General features: G+C 55.4%; 1 protein-coding gene across 3 annotated transcripts; it reads left to right on the top strand.

Annotated features, from left to right (window-relative positions):
• Positions 1-306: 306 nt before the first annotated feature.
• LDLRAP1 (low density lipoprotein receptor adaptor protein 1) lies at positions 307-23,833 on the top strand. Of its 3 annotated transcripts, none has more exons than XM_012531829.3 (9): positions 307-476; positions 8,917-9,059; positions 9,878-9,990; positions 12,310-12,424; positions 17,111-17,183; positions 17,569-17,655; positions 18,179-18,309; positions 19,996-20,027; positions 21,799-23,833. In XM_012531829.3, the coding sequence occupies exons 1-9, from the start codon at positions 389-391 to the stop codon at positions 21,941-21,943; spliced, it is 927 nt and encodes a 308-aa protein (XP_012387283.2). In that variant the 5' UTR covers positions 307-388; the 3' UTR covers positions 21,944-23,833. The 3 variants fall into 3 exon arrangements, with proteins under 3 accessions (XP_012387283.2, XP_004266719.1, XP_033278423.1); XM_004266671.3 differs by having other exon boundaries at positions 309-476; positions 19,993-20,027; XM_033422532.2 differs by having other exon boundaries at positions 361-480; positions 19,993-20,027.
• Positions 23,834-25,118: the final 1,285 nt, after the last annotated feature.

Here is a 25,118-nt window from a genome sequence, read left to right as displayed (position 1 = left end):
GTAAAATGGTCTCCAAGTAACTTTCAGCTGTCTAGAAATCCTAGGCCAGCGCCTCCCGCGGCGGGAGAAGCGGCTCTCGGACCCTCAGCCTCCTACCTGGTGGGAAATAAGGGGTTTGGGGAGATAGAGGAAAAGAGAGGGCGTCGAGGGCTTTCGGCTCGCTGCCTCAGGGGTGCCCTTTGTCTGGACAGCCTTGGGCAACTGGGGCAGAGACCGGGCGAGGCGGGGCCGGGGGCGGAGCCTGGCCAGCCCTCGCCCCGCCCCGGCGGACGTCGGCGCGGAGCTCGCGCGGGGGAGGGGAGGAGCGCGGAGCCCGTGAGCCACCCGGCCCCGGCGGAAAGTTTTCCCTGACGGAGTTTTGGCTGCGGCGGCGGCGGCCCGAGCGGCTATGGACGCACTCAAGTCCGCCGGGCGGGCGCTGATCAGGAGCCCCAGCCTCGCCAAGCAGAGCTGGGGGGGCGGCGGCCGGCACCGGAGTGAGTGCGTGCGCGACCACCGGGGCCCGGCGGGGGCCGGGCGGGGGTCGGGGCGCACGGACGCCCCTCCTCAGAGTCCCGGGACGGGGTGGGGAGAGGCAGGGCCTGAGTCGCGCCCTGCGGTCCGGAGCGACCTTACCCGGCCCTGCGGGATTCGGAGTCGCCGAGGGTCAAGCTGCGTTCCTACTCCCGTCCCCATTCTGTGCGGCTGGGGAGGAAGGGCAGAAGCTGGGGGAAGAAACCGGAGCCCGGGGTCCCCAGGTGCGGGCTGCAGTCGGAGGGAGGTTGCAGGTCAGAGGAAGAGACTTGCGCGACCCCAGCACGTCCCCTCTTTGGACAGCCAGGGGAGGCAGGAGCTCAGCGTCGGTACCCGGGGGAGGGAGCAGGGGGCAGGGGCTTGGGAAGATACCACCATCCCGCACCCCAGCACTCTGGCCCCGAGGTCAGCGGCCGGCGGGAGCCCCCTTGCCCCCTTCCCCCACCACGAGGTTACCTTTTGACTCCCCGGCGCCCAGAAGCCGACTCAGTGTGAGCCCGGGTTTGCAGGTACCTACTTGAAGTTGGGGGCGAGGCTCAACCTGGGGTCTCGGGAGGTACCTACCACACACCGGCCCATCTAGACCTCGTTGTCCCCTCCTCTGGCTGGGTCCAGGTGCCACGGCCGGCCTCCTGGCTATTTTTGAAACCTGTTTGTTTCTCGCACCTCCCCGCTTGAACTTCCGATGTCCCTGGGCGCCCGGGCGAATGGCAGACTCTGCCGCCACCTCTCCCAGGGGCGTCTGGGAGCCTGAGAGGAACCTCATCCGGCTCCCCCTCCTCTCCCTGTCTCCAGTTACTCTCAGGGAACCCGTCACCTGGCACCCTCCCCTGAGGCCTGAGAAACCCAGCCCTTTTCACAAGGAGAGACGGAGGGGCTTGTCTGGGGTCACTCAAGCCTTCCTGGTAGATATGGAGCCGAAGGCAGGACTCCTGCACACTGCCCCCCATGCCCCAACCGCCTGGGACCCTGGCCTCTCCAGGCACCAGGAAGCCGCTGTCAGTACAGTCACACCCCACCCCCTTCCCTCTTGGCCTTCCAGGGCTCCGCCAGGGGAGCCCTAGTTCGCTAGGCCCAGGAGAGGCCCAGGAGTGCCAGCGTGTCTGGGCCTAGGGAGCCTGCCCTGCCCCGCCTCTTGCCCGGCTGTGTGGTTCCAGCTGTGCCTGCCTCCTAAACCAAGACAAGACTGGCATTGGGAACGTGGGCTGGTGTCTACTGGTGGGGGTGGGGTCAGAGACCATTAGGACTGGACTAGCCAGGGATGCACCCGTCTCCCACATTTATGGACTCCCAAAATAGCTCCTTTAAATATTTGTGGGATTTGATCAGGACTGAGAATGATGGCCTGTTCCAGTGGGGGAACCCTGCAGTTTTCTCTAGGGATAAGGGAGGGGGGTAGGGCTCTGGGCAAGGGAAGGAAACTCAGGAGCCCCCCTTCCCTTGGTATCCTTCACTCGATATGGGGAAGGGTGAGAGTTAGCCACCTTGGATGGTGGAAAAGAGTTTCTCCTGCCTGCTCTGATGTTGGACAAGTCACTTTTCCTTTCTGAACCTCAGTTTCCTCATCCGCAAAATGGACATAGCAGTTCTAACCCGGTAGGGATGTTGAGAAGGTTGTTGACAGTAACACTTCCTTCTGGCACCTAACTGGTGGTTTCCTTCTCCCCCATTCCCCTTCCCGCTGCCTGTCATGTGGACCTTCAACATAATACTTAGTGTGGTGGAAAGAGTTTTGGGGGCTCAGAGGCTGTCTACGTCTGTGGAGGAAAGAAGAGGAAAGAAGAGCCTTCCTATTAGGCAGACCCCAGTAAGCCCAGAGTGCCATCCTGGAGCCTTCTAGACCCAGAATAAGCGAGGTCGAATCCCCACCTGTCCCTGGTTATTAAGTCAGTTTTCTGATCTGTAAACTGTTAATAACAGGAGTACCCACCACAGATTTTTTTTGGGGGGTGCAGGTTAACTGAAATCATGTTTTGCCTGGCATAGAGAAAGAGTTCAGTAAATGGTAACTACTGCTTTGTCCCTCTACCTTTCACATAGTGTTTTTGCCTCCATTAGTGCATTTGCTCCTCAGAGGTGACAGAGCAGGGATTCCTATCAGATTCATTTCTCAGATGAAGGAGGCTGAGGCTCAGGGAAGTGGAGTCACTGGCCCCGACATGGCCACAAGTAGAGAGGGAAGCCATGCGGTGTGTCTGGGGTGGAAGTGCTGGGGCAGCCTGGCCTGTGGTGGTGTCCCAGCCAGGCCTTGGACCCAACCCTCAAGAAGGTCTGAGCCCTGTGCTTGAGTTTTGGGGCCAGGCTGAAGCCACTGGAGTTAAGGTTAGATTTTTTTTTTTAATGTTTAATTTTTATTTATTTATATTTTCTTATTAGTCACCCATTTTATACACATCAGTGTGTACAAGGTTAGATTTGATACCCGCTGTTGGCTGTGACTTGCTCCTCACCCCTCAAGGCCCTCAGCTGGGATCAGCGTGATCATTGTTTTATTTGCAGAGAAACTGGAGCCCAGAGAAGGACTTGCCTGAGGTCCCAGAGCAAAGCCAGCGGCAGACAGCTTTCTTTGCCCTGAACCTCATGGCTCCCTGTCTCCCAGTTAGTGCTGACTTTGAAGGAGGGCTCTCTCCTTCTCCCACACATGGCTTTTCCCCCCACCTCTTTGGAAACCATAAATATTCTGTCTCAGTCCCTGCCCTGGGTTTTCCTTTCATCCAGCTGCCTGGAAGGGTGGTTCACCCTGGCCCCTCAGTACGCTTATTTCCAAGAGGAGTCCCTCTGACCCTCGGGCTCCTCCACGAGTTGTCAGAGAACTCCATGAGAATGGGTAAAAGCAAAGCTGGTTTCAACAAAGCTAGTTCATGGTGATAGGCGGGGGACGGAAGATCTATTCATCCTTATTTATAATGAAAAATATAAATAAAGCCCAAACCATAATACGTATTGAGCACTGACTGTGTGTCGGGCACTGTTAGAGGTGTCGGCGAGTCTGGGGAATGCGTCCATCTCTCTTCGGATAGCGCCAGCCGTCTGGGGGAGGAGGTAGACAGCATGACCAGGGTGCAGATAAGTGGGGTGCTTGTGGGTAGTGGTGACGCCAAGAGGAGAAAGATAAAGCGGGTGAGGAAATGATGGGTGGTGTCTTTGTTTGGGTTCTTCTAGAAGCAGATGCTGAGATAGGGATCTGAGTAAAGTCACTTATTTGGGAAGAGATCCCAGGAAATGTTCGTAGGAGAAGCAAGAAGGGAAAGGAGTCCAAAGAGTGGACAACATGAAGCCAGTTTCCATTGTGGGCGGCTGGGATGCCACCTGTGGGGAGCTCTGGAGCAGTTACTCCATTTGAGGGGCAGTTCCTGTCAGTGGTGGGAGGGGGCTGCTGGGAACAGGAGCTCTTACTGCCCCAGCCCCCATGGGCATCTGAGTCTCCGGCAGCCAGAGAGTGGCGTGTCAGGTGGCATGTGTGGAAATGGTACCCACCGAGGAGATAAAGGTGGGGCACTGAGAGTGTCAGTGCAGGGGGTCAGGGAAGGCCTCTCGGAGAAGGTGTGGAACACACATATGAATACAGTACAAGGAGGGAGGAATCTGGGAACAGCATTCCAGCCAGAGGGAACAGCAAGTGCAAGGGACATTTAACTGGAGGCTGGGACGCTGCTTCTCACAGGTCTGGCGGCAGAGGGAGGGGTGTGTGGCTTGAAGGAGTCAGGTCACCCACTGCCCACTGAAAGTGAGCCAGACGCTCCTTTCGGGCAGCCTCCAGGACAGGATACCCGTTCTTCCTGGATGACCCCGAGCCTGGCCCTGCTCATGGGAAGGGGCTTGGTGGGCTGCAGGAGAGGGCAGAGAGCACAGCTATGGATTCAAGGCCCAGCACTGTGGATTATGAGTCATGGCCAGACACCTCTGAGCGTCTTCATCTGTGAAATGGGAGTCCTAATATATCCTTGACTCTTCTCATAAAGTACTGCAAATGGCTATGTACACATTAAAGCTCTTTGCACTTGACCCTTGGTAATGACACAACACTCACACTTGGTATCTACCAGGTACCGTTCTAAGCCTACCTTGTGTATACTAATTTCATCCTCACAGCAACCCCATAGGGTGGGTACAGTTGTTGTCCCCATTTTTAAATGACGAAACCAAGGACCAGGGAGGTAGAGTGACTATGAACCCCACAGCCCATCTCCAGACCTCATCATTTTAACCTTGACAGCATATTTTTTTCTTACAGTATAAGTAGGTACTTAGGAATGGTAGCTGCTGCTATTATCTTTTTTTTTTTTTTGGCCGTGCCCCACAGCTTGCAGGATCTTATTTCCCCGACCAGGGATTGAACCCGGGCCCCCGCAGTGAAAGCGCCGAGTCCTAAACACTGGACCGCAGGGAATTACCTTTTTGAAATTATTATTTTCTTTTGATAGTCTTAACAACTTCTCCAATTTGCCTCGCACTTTTCACATGCTGAACCTTTTTCTGATGATACTCCTGCAGGCCTGAGCCCATTTCTCAGATAAGGAGACTGTGGCCTAGAGAAGCAGCCACACTCCAGGTCATAGCAGAGCTTGGGTCCTCTTTTGAGGTGTCACTCTGTGGCTTCTGAGGCCATATCCCCACCAGGCCGGAGGAGGCTGGAGGCCAGGACCCCTGCTGGAGGTTCCCCCCTGGCCCATGGGTTTGGCTGCAGCTCTGATGTTCCAGGCACCAGCCAGGCTGGGTCTCCCAGAGCAGCAGAAGGGGCACAAGGGCACAAGAGCTCTGACGCCTGGGCAGGGGCCCGCTTAATAAGAAAAGAGTACATGTTTGCAGCTACAAGTTAGACTGGGCATATGGTCCATCCATCCCCAGCTAATTCTGACAGCAGGTCATCTGTAAAATCGTAAAGTTAAAATAGTGCAGTCATTACCCACGACCGGGCCAAAAATAACGAGGACCGGAACAGCGCTGTGGACTCAGGCCTGTATTTGCCTGGGGGCCTCCGGGAGCTCTTCCTGAAACCCTGGGCTCCTCCTGGGAAGGAGCACATGGCCTCCAGCCTATCCGAGGTGGCTGGATGGTGACCGGGCCGGTGTGGCAGTGAACCCTACCTCTGTCTTTATTGAGTGCTCTTTGGTTCCGGTTTCTTCAGGGAGCGAGTGGGGTGTGAGAGAACTTATACCTCACTGAAGAGATGAATCATGCCCAGAAGTATGGGCGCGGAGGCAGGGTTCCCTGGAGGGGCAGGAGGATCTCTGCTGGGCCTGGGAGGGGCAGGGAGAAGTAGAATGAGACAGCAGCAACATTGAGCCGGGGATGCCCCTTCTCCATACTAGCTCCTGGGGGAGGCAGACATGCGTGGCAGTCCTTCAAGAGGAAAACACACAGCAGGCAGCTACTTGGTGGTTGTGATATGGCTGTGGGAGGAAGAGAAGGAGATCCATACTCAGGAGGGGCAGAGAAACCCCTGACAGCAGGGACAGGCCCCAGGAGGCAAAACCATGGGTGGGGCCCTGTGCTAAGCACATTACATTTTATTGTCTCATTATCTCATTACATTTTATTATCTCATTATCTCATCAAAGGGTCACCACAGCCCTGTGAGCTGGAGACTTTTGCTTCTCCCACTTTATAGAAGAGAGAGCTGAGGCTCAGGGAAAGTAATTAACTTGCTCAGGCTCACTCAGTGGATTCTAGGATTAAGGCCCTTGCTCTTAACCACTAGGCTATACTGCCTCAAAGAAGGCCTTCCTGGAGGAGGCTGGGTGCGAGGGGTTTCAATCAAGCAAAGGGAAGGGCATTTCTGATAGAGGGAGCTCCTTGAGCAAAGGCACAGAAGTGGGAAAGTAAATGTAACGTCATGGGAAGAAGCTGTGTCTGATTGGATCGTCTGCTGTGTGCGTGCCTGTATGTGTGTGCGTGTGCTTGCGTGCAGGGATATTGGGGGGGAGACGAGGCTGGGCAACCTATAATTTCGCAACAGTCCTTGTGGGAGTTGCCTGTAGTGCTTTGGGAGCTGGGGTCCCTCTGATTGCTGTGTGACCTTGCACAAGTCCCATCCTTCTCTGGGCCTCAGTTTTATCGTCTGTCAAGTGAGGAGGTTGGGCAGAGGGTCTCTGAGGCTGATGAGTGGCAACCAGTCTACCAGGGCTCTGTTCCAGGAGGCCATAGAAGAGGGGAAGGGTCAGGCCAGGGAAGGAGGATTGCAGAAAAATGCCGAGTATTTCAGAGGTCAGGGGGGACTGGGGAATGTTTTGACAGCAAAGAGGTCGTCTGTGACCTTGGCAAGCTTTGGCCCTTTTGGAATGGAGGGAGCGGAAGTGGATTTGGAGAGGGGCCAGGAAAGGGCTGAGCTGGCGGAAATGGGAGAGAGAAGACATGAAAATGGGGAGAGGAAGGATGTTTGCTGTGGGGCAGGGATAGGTAATGAGATGAACAAGGCCACCCCTGATGGATTGGTATTGCCAGCCAGGAGCCTTTTGTTGAGAAACAGTCCGAAGCCTTTAAATCAGAGGGAATAGGGCTGCAGTTGATTAGCAATGTCTGCCAAGGACACAGGCGACAGGCGTGGCAGCACATAGTCTGCTGCCCTTGCTTAGATGAATATCGAGTTGAAAGTGGTGGTCCAGGCATCTCCGTACAGAGAGGAAGCCTCAGGAATTAAGAATTATGGGGGGAAATACCTCTGGCTCTAGGAACTTCTCCATGACCTTTTGCTAAACTGAGGGTAGTTTGCCTCATGGCAAGATAGCCTTTGCCTGATGGTTAGGAACTTGGGCTTTAAGTGTCAAATAGACAAATAATTTGGCAAATTACTTGTCCTTTGAGCCTCAGTTTCCTCCTCTGTGAAATGGGAATGAAAGAATGCCAGCTTGCAAGGTAGCCGTGAGTGTTAGAGGTAGTGGTAAGAGCTGCTGCTTTGTTGTTACTGTAGCTCTGTTTTGCCCTGATGGTGGCAATATTCTTGGTTTCTTTGAGAGCAAGGCCCATGTCTGAGTTGCTCCAGGGTTCCCATCACCAAACCCAGGACTGGGACACCTCGGGGACTTTCTGATTCTCTTTGGAGGATCAAATGAAATAGACTCATGGTTGATGGGACAGAGGATGGGGTCACTTTGGGGTCTTCTCAGTGGGGGTTGGCTTCATGTGGGGTGGAGACCTAAGGGCAGAGGCTGGAGGGCAGTGGTCCAGGGTCCAGAGCTGAGGATGGGGTTGGGGCATTGCAGGCCTGAAAGCCTTGGGGTTGTCTGGGTTCCTTCACTCAGGAATGCCAGCTGCATGCCAGGCTCTGGATGACAGGTTAACAAATTCCTCCTCACCTGGGTCTCAGTTTGGGAGACGAGGTACTCCTGTGAATTCTTGTATGACCCCTCCCACAGTGAAGACCACACTTCCCCTCCTGTCCCTCTGCCTGCTCAGGGCCCTCTCTCATGTGGGTGGGGTGAAATGGAGGCCTCTTTCCAACTCTCCCTCCTGGTCTGTTTCACCACCCAGTGAGCCAGGCTCATCCCCTCATTTCCCAACCTTCCTGACCTCAGTCGTGACCAGAGCTTTCAGAGGACCCTTCCCATGTGTCCTGCTGTGTGCCGTTGCTGTAGCCCAGGCATTATTCGTCTCAAAGAGGAGAGGGGCCTTCCCCAAGACCATGCAGGTGGGGGGAAGCAGAGCTGGGATTCGAACCCAGGTCTTCCGGATTCAGTGGCCTTCATATGATGGTTTTTGAGCAGTCACCTCCCCCTTTCCCCACTAAGCCTTACCCCACGCCCATCCTCCTTGGGCTGCTGTCTCTTTCCTGGCTCCCTCCTCCCTACCCTTTGGTCTCTGTGGCTGTGCAGATGGAGGAAAGCGGGCCAGGCTGGGGCCATGGGATCCACCCAGTTTTGAATTCTGACTCCAACCCTTTACTCATTGTATGTGGCCTTTGTCTGACGACTTCACCTCTCTGAGCCTCAGTTTCCTAATCCGTAAAGTGGGAATAATACCCATCTCACCGGATTGCGTTGAAGATTCAATAAGAAAATGGCATGGTTTGCCCTCAGCAAGTGTCAACATTGCAGTTAAGAGCTTGGGCTTCGGGTTTGAAAGTACGAGTTTGATTCTTGGCTGTTGTGCTTGCTGGCTCTGTGGACTTGGCCCTGTGATTTCGCCTCCCTGGGCCTCAGCGTCTCTGTCTGTAAATGGGTATGATAAAAGCGTCTGCCTCATAGGTCCTCACGAGGGTCGATGAGAAGACTTTATGTAACGCTTCCTACCATGGTGCCTGGTACGTACTAGAAAATGTTATTCCTTTATTAGAGATAAAAGTAATGATAGATGGGGGCACCCCAATGTCCCTGCTGGGTCTTCCTAGGAGACGGGGGCTGCAGACGCCGCCGCTGTGGTGGGCCCTGCCCAGCGGGGTCTGAGCGCCTCTCCTCCTGTGCCCAGAGCTGCCCGAGAACTGGACAGACACTCGGGAGACGCTGCTCGAGGGCATGCTCTTCAGCCTCAAGTACCTGGGCATGACGCTGGTGGAGCAGCCCAAGGGTGAGGAGCTGTCGGCCGCCGCCGTCAAGAGGATCGTGGCCACGGTGAGCCCAGTCAGGGTGGGGCGTGGGAGCGCGAGGAAGGGGTAGCGCCTTCTGGGGCTTGGGGGGTCAGCACTCACCCCCTGCATATCACCCTGACTGAATGTGTTGCAGCTGCCCTGCCCCTGCGTCCCCCCGCATCCAGCTTAGAGAGTCGAGAGGGCGGCCGTTGGGCTGGCAGGGTCCGGCCAGTGTCCTCCTCTCCAGCTGCTGTGGCCGTGGCCTCTCTAAGCCTCCCCTCCCTCAGCTCAGGCCACCGGCTGAGGGTTGGTAACTTCGTGCCAGGGAGGGATAGTGGGAGGGCTGCTGGCACCCAGCCACTTGCCCTGTGGCCTGAGGGACTGGATTTCCTCCCCAGCTCCGAGTGAGCGCGTGCCCTATGAGTTCGCCTCTCTTGGTGGTCTCGGCCCCCTCTGCTCGGGCCCTGGCAGGTACAGTGGGTGGAGTGTGGAGTCCCCATCCTGCTGGGCTGTGATAGCGCCTTCAGCCCTCAAAGTCTGAGGTCCCTCCTAGCTGTGTGTCCTTGGGCAACTCCCTTAACCCCTCTGAGTCTGGTTTCTCCTGAGGCAAGTCCCTGCCGCCTGTGAGGATGACTCGAGGTCCCGTACTTGGCAGACAGCAGGTACTCAGTGAGTGACATTTGTCCCTATTTTTATTAGAAGAAGGTGTTGGCTGAATTGTCTTCCCCATCATGTCTGCCGGTCACCTAAGGTGAGGCCTCCCGTGGGCCTCGCGTCTGGGGCTTAGAGCAGCTGGGTGTAGCCCACGAGGGTGGGTCCCAAGTGGGTAGGTAGGCTCCTCTGACCCACGTCTGCCCCAAGGCCAAGGCCAGTGGGAAGAAGCTGCAGAAGGTGACTCTCAAGGTGTCGCCACGGGGGATCATCCTGACCGACAACATCACCAACCAGCTCATTGAGAACGTGTCCATTTACAGGTACGCTCAGCATTGCCCACATTCAGTCTGCTGCTCGGGGCAGTGGATGGAGTGCTTTGTCTGAATCCAGACCCTACCACTTCCTATCTGGGTGACCTGGGGGCCTTAGTTTCCTCATCTGTGTGTGGGGTTGGCAACAGGTCCCTCCCGGTGTGCGGTTATGAAGCCCTGGATGCCCCGCGCCTGGCTCACAGTGAGTGTGTGGCTAATGGCAGTTGCTGCTGCCATTATCACTAGTTGCAGCCGGCCTGGGACACCCCTGCCCCCCACCCCACCCCCAAGTGTGCTGCTGAGTCAGGCTTGGAGCAGAGAGCTGCACAGTCACTGCCTTTTTCGCTGGGAATGCAGCAGCTCAGCTCTGGACATCTGGCCAGGTGTCCAGGGAGGTCTCAGGCAGAGTCTGAGGCCAGAGTGTAGATGATCTCTGTAGAGGGTGGGCGCTGTTCACAGGGCAACAGGCCCGGCCCTTGGAGCCTCAGGCTGTCCCCGCCTCTCAGCTGGTCAGTTGTAAAATTTCAGAGCTGGAAGAGACAGGCAGCTCAGGTCCATTTTCCAGGTGGGGTAGCTGAGACCCAGAGAGGGAATTGCCCAAGGCCACGTGGTGAGATAGTGGCCGAGCTACACCCAGGACACCGAGGCCAGAGTTCTGTCAGGCCTCTTGTCCCTGCACTCTCTTGCCTTGTCTCCGAGCAGGTGGCTCAGCTGGCTGGAGCAAAGCCAGTACTGGGGTTGGGGGCGGGGGGTGGTGGGAGGGTGGATGTGTGTTGAGGGCGTGGTTTTGGAGTTTCTAGCTGGTATCCAAGTACCTGCTCTGCTGAGGTCTGTGCCGGGTGAGCAATCAGACCCAGCCCCTGCCTTCAAGGAGCTTCCAGTCTAGGAGGGGATGGAGCAGAGGACATGGGAGATAGAGTATAAGTGTTTCCCAAGAGGGCAGAGAAGGAGAGGCCTGCCTGGGGAAGCTTGGGAGGGCCTCTCACGGGAGGAGGCGCCTTGCTGGGGCTTGAAAAATAGGATCTAGTTGAGTGATACCGAAGACCCAGGGCATTGAGGACAGGAGGCTGGATCCCCTGGGTTGGAGAAGAGGCAGTTGGGAACCTGGCACCCCCTCCTTCTGCCCACCTGGGTGTTTTAAGTGGTGATGATCCCTTTGTCAATGCCTGTGATTGAAACTGGGGCCGCATGAGGTGAGGGCGTCTGCTGAGCTTCTGTCCCACCCCTGGGCTGCCAGCTCCTCTTCTGATTGGGATTCCCAGGATGACTGGAGACAGCGGGGAGGGATCAGACAAGGGGGGAGAAGGTGTTTCAAGAGGAGGGAGCTGCTGTGTCTCCCTCCTACGCCCCCGCCCTACTCCCAGCTCCTTTTCCCCTGGCCACAGCTCCAAGAGAAGCTGTCATTAGTCTCAGTCACCCTGGGAGAGATGGGCCTGTAACTCATCTGACCTGTGCACAGGGGTGTGATCAAAGGGAGGGCAGGTGGGGGACACTCAGGTGAAGGGCATTGTGGGCAGGGTAGTGTCCTGCCCCCCTTTCCAGCTGGTTAGCACAAGCTCTTAAGAGGCAGCATGGCAGTGGTTATGGCCTCCGGAAACTAGCCTGGTGGTCTGAGACTCTTAGCCTTAGTATTCTCACCTGAAAAGTGGGGATAGTACTAGAACGCATCTCAGAGGGCAGTGAGGTGATATCTAGAACATTGCCTGGTGTACAGTAAGGGCTCACCTACTACTATTTAGGGATGTGGCTCAGAAGAGGGGGGATGTGCCCTTCCTCCAGTCTTTTTTTTTTTTTTTTTTAATTTATTTATTTTTGGCTGTGTTGGGTCTTCATTGCTGCATGTGGGCTTTCTCTAGTTGCAGTGAGCGGAAGCTACTCTTCATTGTGGTACGCGGGCTTCCCATTGCGGTGGCTTCTCTTGTTGCAGAGCACGGGCTCTAGGCACACGGGCTCAGTAGTTGTGGCTCGTGGGCTGTAGAGCGCGGGCTCAGTCGTTGTGGCGCACGGGCTTAGTTGCTCCGCGGCATGTGGGATCTTCCCGGACCAGGGCTTGAACCTGTGTCCCCTGCATTGGCAGGCGGATTCTTAACCACTGTGCCACCAGGGAAGCCCTTCCTCCAGTCTTTACCACCACTCCTTCTTGCCTAGCCTGGGTTTCCCCACTCTCCCGCACCCCATGGATGGCCCAGGATGCTAGGCCCAGAGTCCCACCCTGGTGGAGTGGGATGGCAGGCTTTCTGGAACTCAGGGGAGATGCTCTAAGGGGCTTTCGGGATGCAGTCAGGCCCCTGTGCCGGAGTCTGGTGACACTTGCCACTTGCCTTTCAGAATCTCCTACTGCACAGCAGACAAGATGCATGACAAAGTGTTTGCGTACATCGCACAGAGCCAGCACAACGAGAATCTTGAGTGCCACGCTTTCCTCTGCACCAAGCGGAAGATGGTCAGTGGGGAGAGGCTGGGCTTCAGCAGGCTCTGGCCTCGCCTTGGCAGCCCTGCCTTGGGGGCCCTGACTGGGGGGAAGGCAGGACCCAAAGGTGACATCAGTTAAAGAAAGTCTGAAGTCCCTGGGAACCTCAAGTGGGTGCTGAGAGCTGAGGGCACCGTGTAGGGCTACAGTCAGGTAGGCCACCTGTCAGGATGGGCTGCCCTCGGCTGGCCTGTGGGCAGCGACAAGCCCTCGTTCCCAGTGAGTGCCCTGAGCCTAGAACATTGCCTGGTGTACAATGTTTAGTATTGGCCTCTGTTAACCTCTGTGTGGGAAGCCCAGAGCCCCAGTTCCTGTGCCCTGTGGTCCTTGTAGCCAAGGAGACAGGATCCGTTCCCCTCCCCATGTCATCAAGGACATATCCAGGACATCACAGTCTGAAAGAGACCCCCGCCCCGCCCAGGCTTTCTGCTACCCTTCAGGGCCCTCTTCTCCAACTTCAGAGCCAGTGGAGCATCTTCCAGTCTCCCTCTCTGCTCTGTCATCACATTGCTATTTCTGACTCTCACCCTCCTGCCTCCCTCTCATAAGGTCCTTTGTGATTGGGCCCGCTGGGTAATCCAGGATAATCCCCCATCTCAAAGTCCTTAACTTAATCACATCTGCAAAGTTCCTTTTGACATGTATAGTAACATTCACAGGTTCTAGGGATCAGAATGTGGACATCTTACCGGGGATGGGGTGGGGTGGGGTGGAGGGAGTACAATTCAGCCTACCACAGGTCTTGTGGGAGGAGCACTGTAGGAGGAGACAGACCAGGGGCCTGATCCTCTGTGACCGTGGATAAGACCCTGACCTTCTTTGGGCTGCATGCCATCAGCACAATGAGGAGGTCACCTCAATGACCTCCAGGATTGTTCTGAAAGGTCTCAGTTTCTTTTGTGCACCTTGTTTCTTTCCTGCAGACTCGATGTCGCCAGCCACTCCCCCGGGGCCTCATGATGCCCTAGGTCCCTGAGCTGCGGTGGCTTCTCCCGTGACAGCCTTGTTCCCACAGAACAAGCTCATTATGTCCCCATTGTTTGTCTCTTCCTCCCCACTGACCAGAGCAGGCACTGGGCAGGGGCAGCTGGCCCTCAGCCATTGCTGCAGTGCAGGGGCTCCCAACATGTAGAGGCTTCCTCTGGGGTGGGGAGGTCGGGGGTAAAAGAAAGTGGATGCTGGCCCAGCGGCTAAGGGAGCCTGGCCTTGGGCCAGAGGACTTTAGACAGGCTTGAACAAAACCCGTCTACCCCAGGCCAAGAGGTCAGGTACTGGGGAAAACAGCCAGCCTGCTTGGTGCTGACAGCAGAGCCATCGGGCAGAGGGACGGGCTCCTGCTGGACACCCAGGGCCCAGACTCTTCGCTTTTGGCCCATCTGCATCAGGAGCGGCTGGATATTGGCTTGTCCATCTCCAGCCTCTCCCACCTGGCCTCCCCATTTCAGGAAGCCCTGGGGAGGTCCCTTGGAGAGACAGCCCAGCCCAGGGCGGTGTCAGTAGACCACCTGATGTGTGTGGTGTCCTTGTGGCTCCCAAGGCCTCAGCTGAGCCCAAGCTGCCAGTGTGTTACGGCCTTGTGGTCTGGCCACGTTGGAGACCTTGAGACTCTCAGGGCGGAGTGGACGTCTCCGAGGAGGAGGCAGGAGGTGAAATGGGCGCCTCAGTCCACATCCCGCCTGCTGGCAGGTCCCTCCACGTGCTTGCTGCTGCCTGTCCCAGGCTGAGCTCCGCGTCGGGCACTGGGGACCCAGGGTGGCCGTGAAGATGCGAACCAGGCAACGGGAGAGAAGAGCCGGGATTCAGTAACGGGCATACAGGGAGCTTGGTTCTCAGGCGGAGGTTATTAAGTCACTCTGGAGGTGGCACATGAAGAGTTCTCAGAGGAGACATTTTGAGGTGGGCTTTGAAGGATGAGTAGTAAGTAGGAGTTTGCCAGGCCAAGCAAAATGGGGCAGGGTGGTGTGAGGGTGGGTGCACTCCAGCGCAGGAATCAGCACGTGCAAAGACACAGAGGTGCAAAGTGAAGTGGTATGATTGGGGGTTGGGGGTTCAGATGTCACCAGAGCCTGGGTGGGTGGCTAGGTAGAGTCAGCCTCAGGGGAGCCTTGAATTTGCACGCTGACGTAGCCCTCAGTCGTTCTGGCCAAGGGCCCAGAGCCTCCACATCCCCACCCTTCCTTGCTGGGCTGCCTGAATGAGCAAGAAGCCTAGGACCCACCCAGATCGAGGGGCAAATGGGTCCCTTTCTGGGTCACCCACCAATTCAGCTCAGCTCAGGCAGCCCAACCGCCTGGCCTCTCTTTCCCTGTGGCTTCTATTGGGCATGGCCAGGATAAGGTTCTGTACAAAGAAGTGTTTCCATCTGCCCACCTGGGAGCCCTCAGCCAGCACTTCAGCCTCTGGGCTCTGAAGTGAAGGTGCCGTTGCTGGCATCGGTGGGGAGCCCAGGGTTGCAGTACAGGTGGGCTCCCTAATTCTACCTGGGGTCGGGCGCGGCAGGGCTATTCTCCCTCCCAGGCCCCTGGCATTCCTCAGGTCATCCTTTTGTGCAGTGATTTATGCTTCTGGGCAGCAGGGCTGTACAGGGCACCTGGCCCGACTTGGTTTGAGAACCTGGTTGGGGTCCTGGATTCCGGGGTCCTGGCCCAGGTCTGCAGCCCTAAGCTAGACCTGGTCCCCGTGAGAAGCTAACAGCCTGGTTACCCAGAACAAGACAGGGACGTCAAAAACTGGGCAAGGCAGTACCTGGTCAGGGTAATAAGACAGACCCAGAGGCCAGAGGCACTCAGGAGGGGCAGGCTCCCGGCCTGCGGAGTCAAGGAGGGCTTTTCGGTGGGCAGCCTGAGCAATCCTTCCATGGCTAGTGCCTAGATTCCTGCAGTCGCCCAGGAAAACGGGGCCCACCCCCTCCCAGTCTCTGCCCAGCCTGGGCTTTCAGCCACCTGCATGCATCTGCATCTTGAGTTATATTGGGTTTAACTTGCAGCTCAGGACTTTGGGGTGAAAGGGCGGGGATGTATGCAAATGAACAAGCAGATTTATGCAAAAACAGTGTCAGGCTTGTGCCCTCAGATTTCCTGGAGGCAAAAATAATGGCGTTCCCATCTCCCTGCCACACTAGGTGACCAGCCCTTGCTTGGGTGTATAGTGATCTGACTCTGGCTGGTAATTAGCCCATATATTTATTTCATGGGCAATTCTCAATGGTAACTGGGTCTATTAAACTTGATCCAGACGTGACAGCTTAAATTGTAAACAGCTGTGAAGAGTTTCATACTTAATTACCATATTTAAGTTTTGCCATAAAGCGCCCGTACTTCCATCAAAAATGTAAATGACAGAGACATTCAAATGAGATTTTATACTTCGTGAAATTTAATTGGCATGGATCAGTCAGCTTGTTTAGGGATTTTAAATTTTAAAAAAGTTTTAAAGGCAGTAGCCACAGATTCATTTCTCAATTAAATTGAGTTGTCTGGCGGAGGCAAAGGGAGTGGGGCCGAGGCGGGTTAGGCCTGAACGTGTCGTACACTTGAAAGAGTCTGGCGGCTTTCTTCCCCAGGCCGAGCTTGCAGAGGACGCTACATGTCGCTTCCAGCTACAGTTGCGAGCTCTGGGACTTCCACTCCCAGAAGCTGAGCTGATTAACTCTGAACTGGAATCAGAGAGGAAAGGGCTGAGTTGAAGGTGGGCTAAGGGTAGGTCCTGGCTGGAGTGTAAGGCCTCAGGAGACCTGCCCCTGGGCAAATGCAATTCAGCCACCATCCTAGACACCCCTGGAGGGCTCTGGGAATCAGGGGTGTTCAGAGTTGATGCTTGCCTTCAGGGAGCACCCAGGTGGGGTGACACAGGCATGTGAGCTGGTGACACTTTCATATGCGTGACACCAGAGAGAGGTAGGCAGGGCTGTGGAAGCCCAGTGCCTGTGACGCGACATGACGTGACGTGAGAGAGGTGGTGACACTTGAGTTGGGTTTGAAGGAGTAGATGGGAGTCCCCCAGGGGTTGAGGGACAAGGTGTGGCCCTTCTTTACAGGTGGGCTATGGCACTGGATGGTTTTAGTCTTCTGCCCTGGGCCCTCATTGACATATTGCGCCTGCCAGGAAAGGTAGAAGCCTCCTACTGCCTTTCTGGCATTCAGTTATAAGCCCTTCTGGCCCACCATAGTAGTAACCAGAGTCTAACCTTTGCCTCTGCAGCTGTGGCTCATTCAGGCAGCGGCGGGGCCCTTTCCAACTCTGGCTTTTCTGTTCTCTCATTTTAAGGACTAAGTTACTGTGTGCAGTCCTCAGGTAATTAGAGAGGACTTCTCGGAGGAAATAAGCCTCACAGTTACTTGCATTTAGGGGAACTCAAAGGCGAAAGAAAAAAGTAGAGGTGAATAGCCATTGCCAAGGTGGGGACTGGAGTACCCGTGGGAATCTTGGCTGGGCTCCACGTAGTGAAGAGGGGGCCCAGCTGCCTGGGGAAGGTGTGACCTCATTACCTCAGCTTTGGTGGTGTGGGAGGGGCCAGGACTCTGCCTCCACCAATCAGGCATTCCAGAGCCTGGGACAGCCAGGGTGGGCCTGGCCTGGAGTCCCTGGGCCTCCAGTTGAGACTTGCGTTTACCTGCCTAACACTGTACCCCTCCCCCGACCCCACTTCCTGTTTTTCAGGCCCAGGCTGTCACCCTCACAGTAGCCCAGGCCTTCAAAGTCGCTTTTGAGTTTTGGCAGGTATCCAAGGAAGGTGAGTCTTGTTTGCGGACATGGTGGGTGGGGTGTACAGGGGCGTTGAAGGCGACCAGCAGAGCAGTTGGGGCGGGGAGGATGGTAAAGTCTCTGGAGTCAGGCCTGGACTGGTCGTCCGCTTCATCGCCTGTCTGGTTTGTGGCTTTGCACAGGCCCCTTCACCTCCGAGTCTCAGTTTCCCCATCTGAAGAATTGGGAGCAGTTGTCTCCCTCCCCCAGGGTCCTTGTGAGGATTAAGTGAAACATGCAGAGTTCCTTTTCTCCATTCTGGAGACCTAACACCTGCCCCCTGAGATTGGCCACAGCCTACCCCTTGCCCAGTGATGGCTAGGGATGGAGTGCTGGGGTTGGGGGCTCCAACGTGCTGTGCCTTGGTCCCACAGAGAAGGAGAAGAGGGAGAAAACCAGCCAAGACGGAGGGGACATCCTGGGGGGGGGCCGCCGAGACAGCACCCCTTCGCTGAAGAGCCGTGAGTCTTGGGCGGGGGGAGGGGCTGCATGGCATGGGACCCTTCATCCAGAGGGCCCCCCTCCCTCCTGGGCTGGGGTAAACTCCTGGGTTTTTATCTTTGTTTTGGTGTTAAATAAATAATGCTTGTTTATTATAGAGAAATTAGCAAATGCAGGTAAAGGGGAAAAATTACTTGTTTTGGTGCATGTTCCTCCAGTTATGTCCCTATACAGGTATATAAATCTGTGTATACATCTCTCCCTATACACTTTACATCTTGTTGTGTGATCTCTTAAAAAACTTCATACCTGTTGTGAATATGGGTTTCAGCCTAAACCATGAGTGGGAGAGAGCTTCCCACCCTGTGGGCAGCTGTCCAGCTGCTTCGGGAGGTGCAAGGTGGGGCTCTGGGTGGTCTGGGTGATAGGGCTGGAAAGGCCATGCCCAAGGAGGGAGTCGGGACCAGGGTAGCCCAGGAGGCTCCAGGATGGGGCTGGGAGACAGGAACCTCCTCTCCTCCTGACGCACCTGACCCCTCATAGTGGTCGCCACTGGGAACCTGCTGGACCTGGAAGAGACAGCCAAGGCCCCGCTGTCCACGGTCAGCGCTAACACCGCTAACGTGGACGAGGCACCGCGACCTCAAGCCTTAAACAGCAGCAGCATTGTCTGGGTGAGTGGTCGTGTGGCCTGGGGACCCCCCAGGATCCAGTGAGCCTTGGCCTGATCCCTGGATGAGGCCTAAGGCAGCTCCAAGGTGCAGACCCTGGAGCCCGTGACTTGCAGGCCTCCAGGAGGGCCTGACCCAGCCCAGCAGCCAGACCCAGGGTAGGGGATGAACAATGTCCCCTTTGAACCTAGGGCTGCGTCCCCAGCAGCCTTGGCTCCCGGCACAGCTGTCTCCTCACAATGCCTGGCCTCTTGGCCTGAGCATCCATGGCTCTGCCCACTGCAGGACCAACCAAAGGCCCCCTTGTTCTCGGCATGGGCACTTCGCTCCTGAAGCCTCTCCCCGTCGGCCCCCTGAACGCGGAGCCTGAGACTCAGGCAGGCAGCCTGGCCCTTGACTCACTCTGTGACCCGGGGCAAGCACTCTGACCTCTCTCTGTCTCAGCTTTTTCACTTCTTTAGTGATGATGATGACCTCTGCCTGCAGAATCTCCCAGAGGAACATAATTTTTTAATTTAAAAAATTAGAAATTTTTTTCATTTGGAAATAATTTCAGACTGATAAAAAATTACAGAAATGGTACAGAGCATTCCTGTTCCTCTTCATACAGATTCCTCAATTGTTAACATCTTACATAACCACGTTACAAAGATCAAAATTGTTAACATTTATGCAACACTTATATAATCTACAGACCTGATTCACATTTCTCCACTTGTCCCTCCAATGTCCTTTTTCTAGTCCAGGATCTATTGCAGAATGACATGTTACTTTACTTGTCATGTCTCTTTTTTTTTTTTTTTACGTTTTTGCAAAATCTTTTTTTTTAATCTGCATTAGAGTATAATTGCTTTACACTGTTGTTTTAGTTTCTGCTGTACAACAAAGTGAATCAGCCACATGTATACATATATCCCCATATCCCCTCCTTCTTGCATCTCCCTCCCACCCTCCCTATCCCACCACTCTAGGTTGTCACAAAGCATCAAGCTGATCTCCCTGTGCTATGCACGTCTCTTTAATTTTAAAAATCTGGAACATTGATGGACTTGAAAACCTATCGAATCCCATTGCCTGTTGGCGGCCACCCAGTGTCCCCCAAGCAGGCACCGCGAGCCTGTTCTCTGCAGTCTGGGAACCAGCCTTGCCACCTGCCCGTCCTCCCGGAGGCTGTGGAGGGAGCCTTGCCCATTGTTTTCCCACCTAGGCTGTGGCATTCCTGCCATCAGCTATCCCTTGTGAGCTTGGAATTTGGGCTCAGCTTCTGAAAGTGGGTGAAAGCTAGAAAACCTTCTTCCCATCCTCCCTCTTGGAATTTGAAAGCTGTAGAGGTCGTCCGGTCCAACCCCCTCATTTTGTGGAAGGAAACGCTGAGTCTCAAAGAGGAGCAGTGACTTGCCTAAGGTGTTGCTGACTCGTGGCAGAGCTGGGAATTGAACCCCCAGGTCTTTAGGCACCTAGGTGCCCTTTCTCCTGTCCCACATCCCAGGTTTGGGTCCCTGTGCTGAGATGCTGGTGGCAGTAGCCAGGTGGAAGGCCTGCCCGTGCCTGTTCCTCTAGGCGCCCACCAGACTCCTACGCTTGTGTGCCACGTCCCTATAGCTTACCCAGGGCTGGGACAAGCCCCGGCTGTGAGCACGGGCTCCCCCTCTGAGGGTTCTTATCTCCTGCTTTGTTTTCCCCAAGGAGCTGGATGATGGCCTGGATGAAGCATTTTCAAGGTAACGTTAGGTGGGCTCCTGGTGCTGGGGGAGGAGGCCTGGCCCTTGGGGGTTGGTCTGCAGGGCCCTTTGCCATGTCTGAGAATGTGAACTCTGACCTTCCCCAGAGCAAAAATCTCAACTCAGATACCTCCAGGGGTGGGGAGCTCACTATCTGGCTAGGTCTGCCAGAAAGTTCTTGCTGTTGAATCAAAAGCTATTCCTGGTGACCGCTCTACCACAGGTTGAGCTGAACTGAACACACTACAGCTCAGGTTGGCTTCCTCTTCCTACACCTGGTGTAGCCTTCAAAATGGGCTTTTCTGCAGGCTTTGTTCCTTCCAGAGGTTTTGCATTTATGGAAAGGGGCAGGGAGAAGGCAGTGGTTTTTTTTTTTTTTTTTTGCAGTACGCGAGCCTCTCACTGTTGTGGCCTCTCCCGTTGCGGAGCACAGGCTCCAGATACGCAGGCTCAGCGGCCATGGCTCACGGGCCCAGCCGCTCTGCGGCATGTGGGATCTTCCCGGACCGGGGCACGAACCCGTGTCCCCTGCATCGGCAGGCAGGCTCTCAACCACTGCGCCACCAGGGAAGCTCAAAGGCAGTGTTTAATTAAGCCCATGGAGCATTACGTAGAGGAGGGATGTGAGTCCCATTAGGAGATATTTGATCTAACCAGAGGCTGGTGGCATTTCCCCCTTTTCCAGGGGCCATCTCTGTCCATGGCTGCCTTCAGCTTGGGGACACGCCACCAAGAAGGCTGGCTGAGGAGAGGCCTGGGCAGCTCAGGCTTCCGAGCACTGGGCCCTGGTCAGCCAGGCCTTCCTTTCTCCCTTGGGACCCTCCGCAGCCCCCTACAGCCCTCCCCCGCTTCCCCATCCCCTTCCTGCCAGAACCAGTGGAAACCTCTCGGTGCAGCCCAGGTCGGGGGAGCGGCGTGTGTGGCCCCTTCATGATTCTTTTTACCATCTTCCCAGCTTCTCTGGCTGACTACAACCCCCTTGTTTGAAGGAAATCTTTCATTCACTTTTTCCAGATTACTAAATTGTCTTGTGCCCTTAATGAACAACTTGGAAAATCAGCAAAGCGTTAAACAGGAAATAACACCATCCCATAATCCCACAGCCCTGACTTTGGGGCTTAATTCACGCTAATCCTATACATATACATTTTTTTGCATTGATCAGCTCATCATATTTGCATTTGGGGATCCTGATTTTCACTTACTGCTGGTATATCAGGAGCATTTCTCCAGGCTGTTAAAAACTCCTTGTAAACACCTCATTCACTGACTGCCTCATGTTCTTTTAAGGACATGGGCCGTAATTTATTTAACTCTCCCTATTCTTGGTACGTTCAGTTGTGCCCCTTTTTGAATTTACTTTGTGAACAGCACTGTGTTGAACATAGTTAAAGCCAGTGGTCTTCCATGGTTGCCCCAGGCTCGCTCTCACGCATGCCCCTCTCTACGCTGGCAGCGCTGCCCTTTCTCCTCTTTCCTGGCATTTCCTGATGGAGCTGTGGACGGTGTGGGTGCCCCAGCCTCTCCGTGGTGGGAACGCCACTGCCTGCCCCACAGTTTTCTGAGCCCCTTGACCCTCAAGGGTAGGCTCTCTGGTTAGAGGCGCCACCTCTACTGACATCCGGGTCTTGCTTCTTTGGCCATGTGTCCTGCCGTTTTCCCACCCACGTCCTCTCACTTCTGACCCTGGTGCTGGCCAGGCTGGACCAGCTCCTCGGGGCCCCGCCAGCCCCTTGCCTGGGCCCCCGGCTCACACTGCTCTGCCTTCCAGGCTTGCCCAATCTCGGACGAACCCTCAGGTCCTGGACACTGGACTGACAGCACAGGACATTCATTACGCCCAGTGCCTCTCGCCTGTCGACTGGGACAAGCCTGACAGCGGTGGCGCCGAGCCGGATGACCTCTTCAACTTCTGAGGCCTGGGGCTGGCAGGACACGTGACAAACCAAAGCCACCCACGTCGGGGGCGGGGGCCAGCTCCAGGACCCCCAGCCAGTGTCCTTCAGTCGGCAGCGCTGTCAGTCTGCAGATGAGAGCTGCAACCAGTCAAGCAGAGGGAAGGAGAGATTCTTTTTTAACCCCGTTCTTTCTCTGAGAACTGAAAGATGCCTTGAATATTTATTCAGTGACTCCTGGTTCAACTCAGAAGCTGGTTGTGCATCAGGCACGAGCGCAGTGTTATAACCAGCTTTCTGCCCTCTCTTGAGCGAGCTCTGCTCCACTGTGGGTGTCAGGATGGTGGCCAAAGCATTTCTTGTCCCTTCTCTTCAAGGGCCCAGATTTCCCTGGAGGTGCCCTTGCTCCTTACTGAAAGTGGTCGGATCGTTCATTTCTGTCATCCTTTGAGCACAGGAGGGCAACACAGCCGCGGGAGGAGACTGTGACATCCAGCCCGCCTTCCGTGGGGGGCCCAGCGGGCCGGGGCTTGGGCTCCTGGCCCTGGGGGCTCTCAGAGACAGAGGGGCAGCCCCTGACCAAAGACAACACGTGGCAGGCACTTTAAAGCACACACAGCAGGTGTGGCCCCCAGCTCCTCGACGGTGCTGCGTTGCGTAGAGCTTTCTTTCTGCCCTTCTTCCGAGAGACGAGGCCCAAAGTCCCCGGCGGTGCTTGGAACCAGTGTAACTGGCTGCCCTGGACTCCCAGAGTCTGCCTGCGGCCGCGGGGTCATCTGTGTGACCGCCTCCTGCAGAGCTCCCATCCCGCCCTTCCCCCTCCACGTGGATGAAGTTTTCCCGCGCCGCTCTTTGGTCTGAGCCCCACCTCCCCGTACTCCCTGAGATAGTGCGTGAAACCTAACACCTAGATTTGTTTGCGAATGTTTGGTTGCCAGTTTCTAGATGAGGAAACTGAGACCACGCGCGTGGAGGGGTAGAGTCAGGAGTAGAGCCCAGATCTGGTGCCAAAGCTGCCTTCTCACCCACACCGCTCACAACTCGCACCTCCTTTTTTCTAGCTGTGTTGTCCTCCCAGGAACCAAAAAGCCCCAGCTATTTCTGACCAAAATGTGTTTCATAACAAACCATCTGGTGCCTTTACTCACGTAACTGGCATGAGCCAGTGTGCCCTGCTAGCTGTCTCGCTGTTGATTTCTGTGGAAATGGAAGTGTTTGAAGTCTGCTAATTCAGAGGGTGAAACAGAACCAAACTTCATAAGCATCACGCTGTTCCTTCCTGATGCTCCGACCCCAGGTCGGGGACGTACCAGCAGCAACCCGCCTTCAGAGTCTCCCCTCCTCTCCTTTCACCCCCATGGGGCTCCCAGCAAAGCCGCCAGCACCTTCTTCATCCTCGGGTGCCTCCCAGGCCTGGCTTTACCAAGCTTAAGTCTCTGGTGATAGTCGGAGCAGGTTTCACCAGCCCAGGAAACACACCGTTTCTTAGAATCTACGTATCTAACTAAGCATCTGAATCAAAACACAGAGACAGGAGTGCCTGGGTGAGAGGTGGGGTGGGATTGCCTTTATCAAAATGTAAAGATAACTTCCGTTCCCTGGCCCAGCTCCTGCACCCCCGCTGCCCACCCCAGATCTCCTTGGTATCAGCCCCTGTATTTGTCGTGAGGCAGCAGGGCTTGGACCTGACACAGGCCACCCTTGGCACGAGGGTCCAGGAGACCTGAGAAAGGCTGTGCTGTGTTTGTGTGAGTCTCCATGGGGCCTTCATCTGGTCTCTGGCCAACAGTGGTCAGTGTGCTCCCCTTGTGTCTACAGATAAGTTTTGTTGTGCTTTACTTTGTGTTGCTGTAAAGGAAGTTCTGATGAGGAAAAAAATAAGTAATAAATGTTCTCTTTTTGAAATACAAAGAGCACTTGCGTGGAGTGTCGTGGTGGCCGCGTAGGAGCGTGGCCTTGGGCAGCCCCTGCCCTGGGTGGTTGGAGCAGTGGTGGCCACAGACCCAGACATGGGGGATAACGGTCTGTGAGGGCCCCCTTTCCACCAGGCAGATGGGTTGTGCGATGAGGTCATCTCTGGATAGCTTAGTGAGCTCAGCACTGGAGAGGCCTCTGAAAACCTAGGTCAAGGCCTCCTAACCAGGGTCTGTGACCCCTTGAAATGTACATTATACGTGTGGCCACACATACATTTTTCTTGGGGATGGTGTCTCTCATTTCCATCACATTCTCAAATGAGTCCATGACGTTTATTCATTTGACAGACTTTGTGCTACACACAAACCAGGCCTGGGATTCAGTGCTGGGGACAGCAGTCCAGACACCCTCCCTGTCCATGTGGACTCAGAACGTGTGGCTTGGGTGTGATTGGGGACTAGGGTGGGGGATGAAGGAAAGTGTGTTTTCGTGACTTGGGAGACCCAAGGTCTAGCTCTGGCTCTGCCACCTGGGGCTGTGACACTGGATCAGTCACTTCTTTCCTTGAGCCTCTGTTTCCCCATCTGGGAAAAGGGTACAACAGTCACCACCCTTTCTGCCTCCCTGGGTTTTGTGAGATTCGGGTGACAATTATATTGTTGGTGATGTACTTGGATGGCTCAAAGCTTATCTCAGAGCAAAAGGCAATTGGGACCAAATACATTTAAGGAAGTCAAAGTAAAATTGATAATAACGGGGGCTACTGTTAACCGAGCTCTTCGTCTGTGCCCAGGGCCGTGCCAGGCTCTCAACTCTAGCTCGTCGTGGCGCTCCCGTTGAGCCCCGTGGCGCTAGCTCCCTTTCCTGCTGCAGGCACCGAGGCTGCAGGCGCGGCTGCCAGGGCTTGACAGACCACAGCCCAGACTCCGATCTCTGTGGCCCTTGACCCTGCCACGTCCTGATCCCCCGGGAGCCACGTCTGCAGTCATGCTGCCTGTGGCCTCCTGTAGAGCCGCGCAGAAAGGCCGCTCTCTTCAAGCTCCAGCGGGGGTCTTCTCGGACATTTATCCCTTTGTCCCTTTCAAATAGTGATCATAAGAATATCCGGAACCCAGGGGCGGAGACCTCTGATATCAGCCGTCGTCCGGCAGACTGGCTGTGAATTCTGAGTGGATGGTAGATGACTAAGAAATTCTCTCCTTTCTTCTTCTCCCATAATCTGAGAAGACACTCAACAAGTCCGTCTTTCGGTTTAAATTTGGCCAACGCCTTTAGTCTC

This window comes from Orcinus orca, chromosome 1 (genome assembly GCF_937001465.1).
Source record: "Orcinus orca chromosome 1, mOrcOrc1.1, whole genome shotgun sequence".
NCBI classification, from domain to species: domain Eukaryota; kingdom Metazoa; phylum Chordata; class Mammalia; order Artiodactyla; family Delphinidae; genus Orcinus; species Orcinus orca.
The sequence above is the reverse complement of the archived record's forward strand: the minus strand, read 5'-3'. Positions and strand labels throughout refer to the sequence as shown.

What these genes read in the sequence shown, in the direction of transcription:
- LDLRAP1 (XM_004266671.3), top strand. Translation starts at nt 389, where the DNA reads ATGGACGCACTCAAGTCCGCCGGGCGGGCGCTGATCAGGAGCCCCAGC. An exon ending in TCAAGAGGATCGTGGCCACG is followed by an intron (nt 9,060 to 9,877) that starts GTGAGCCCAGTC and finishes GTCTGCCCCAAG; the next exon opens with GCCAAGGCCAGTGGGAAGAA. An exon ending in CTGGATGAAGCATTTTCAAG is followed by an intron (nt 20,028 to 21,798) that starts GTAACGTTAGGT and finishes TCTGCCTTCCAG; the next exon opens with GCTTGCCCAATCTCGGACGA.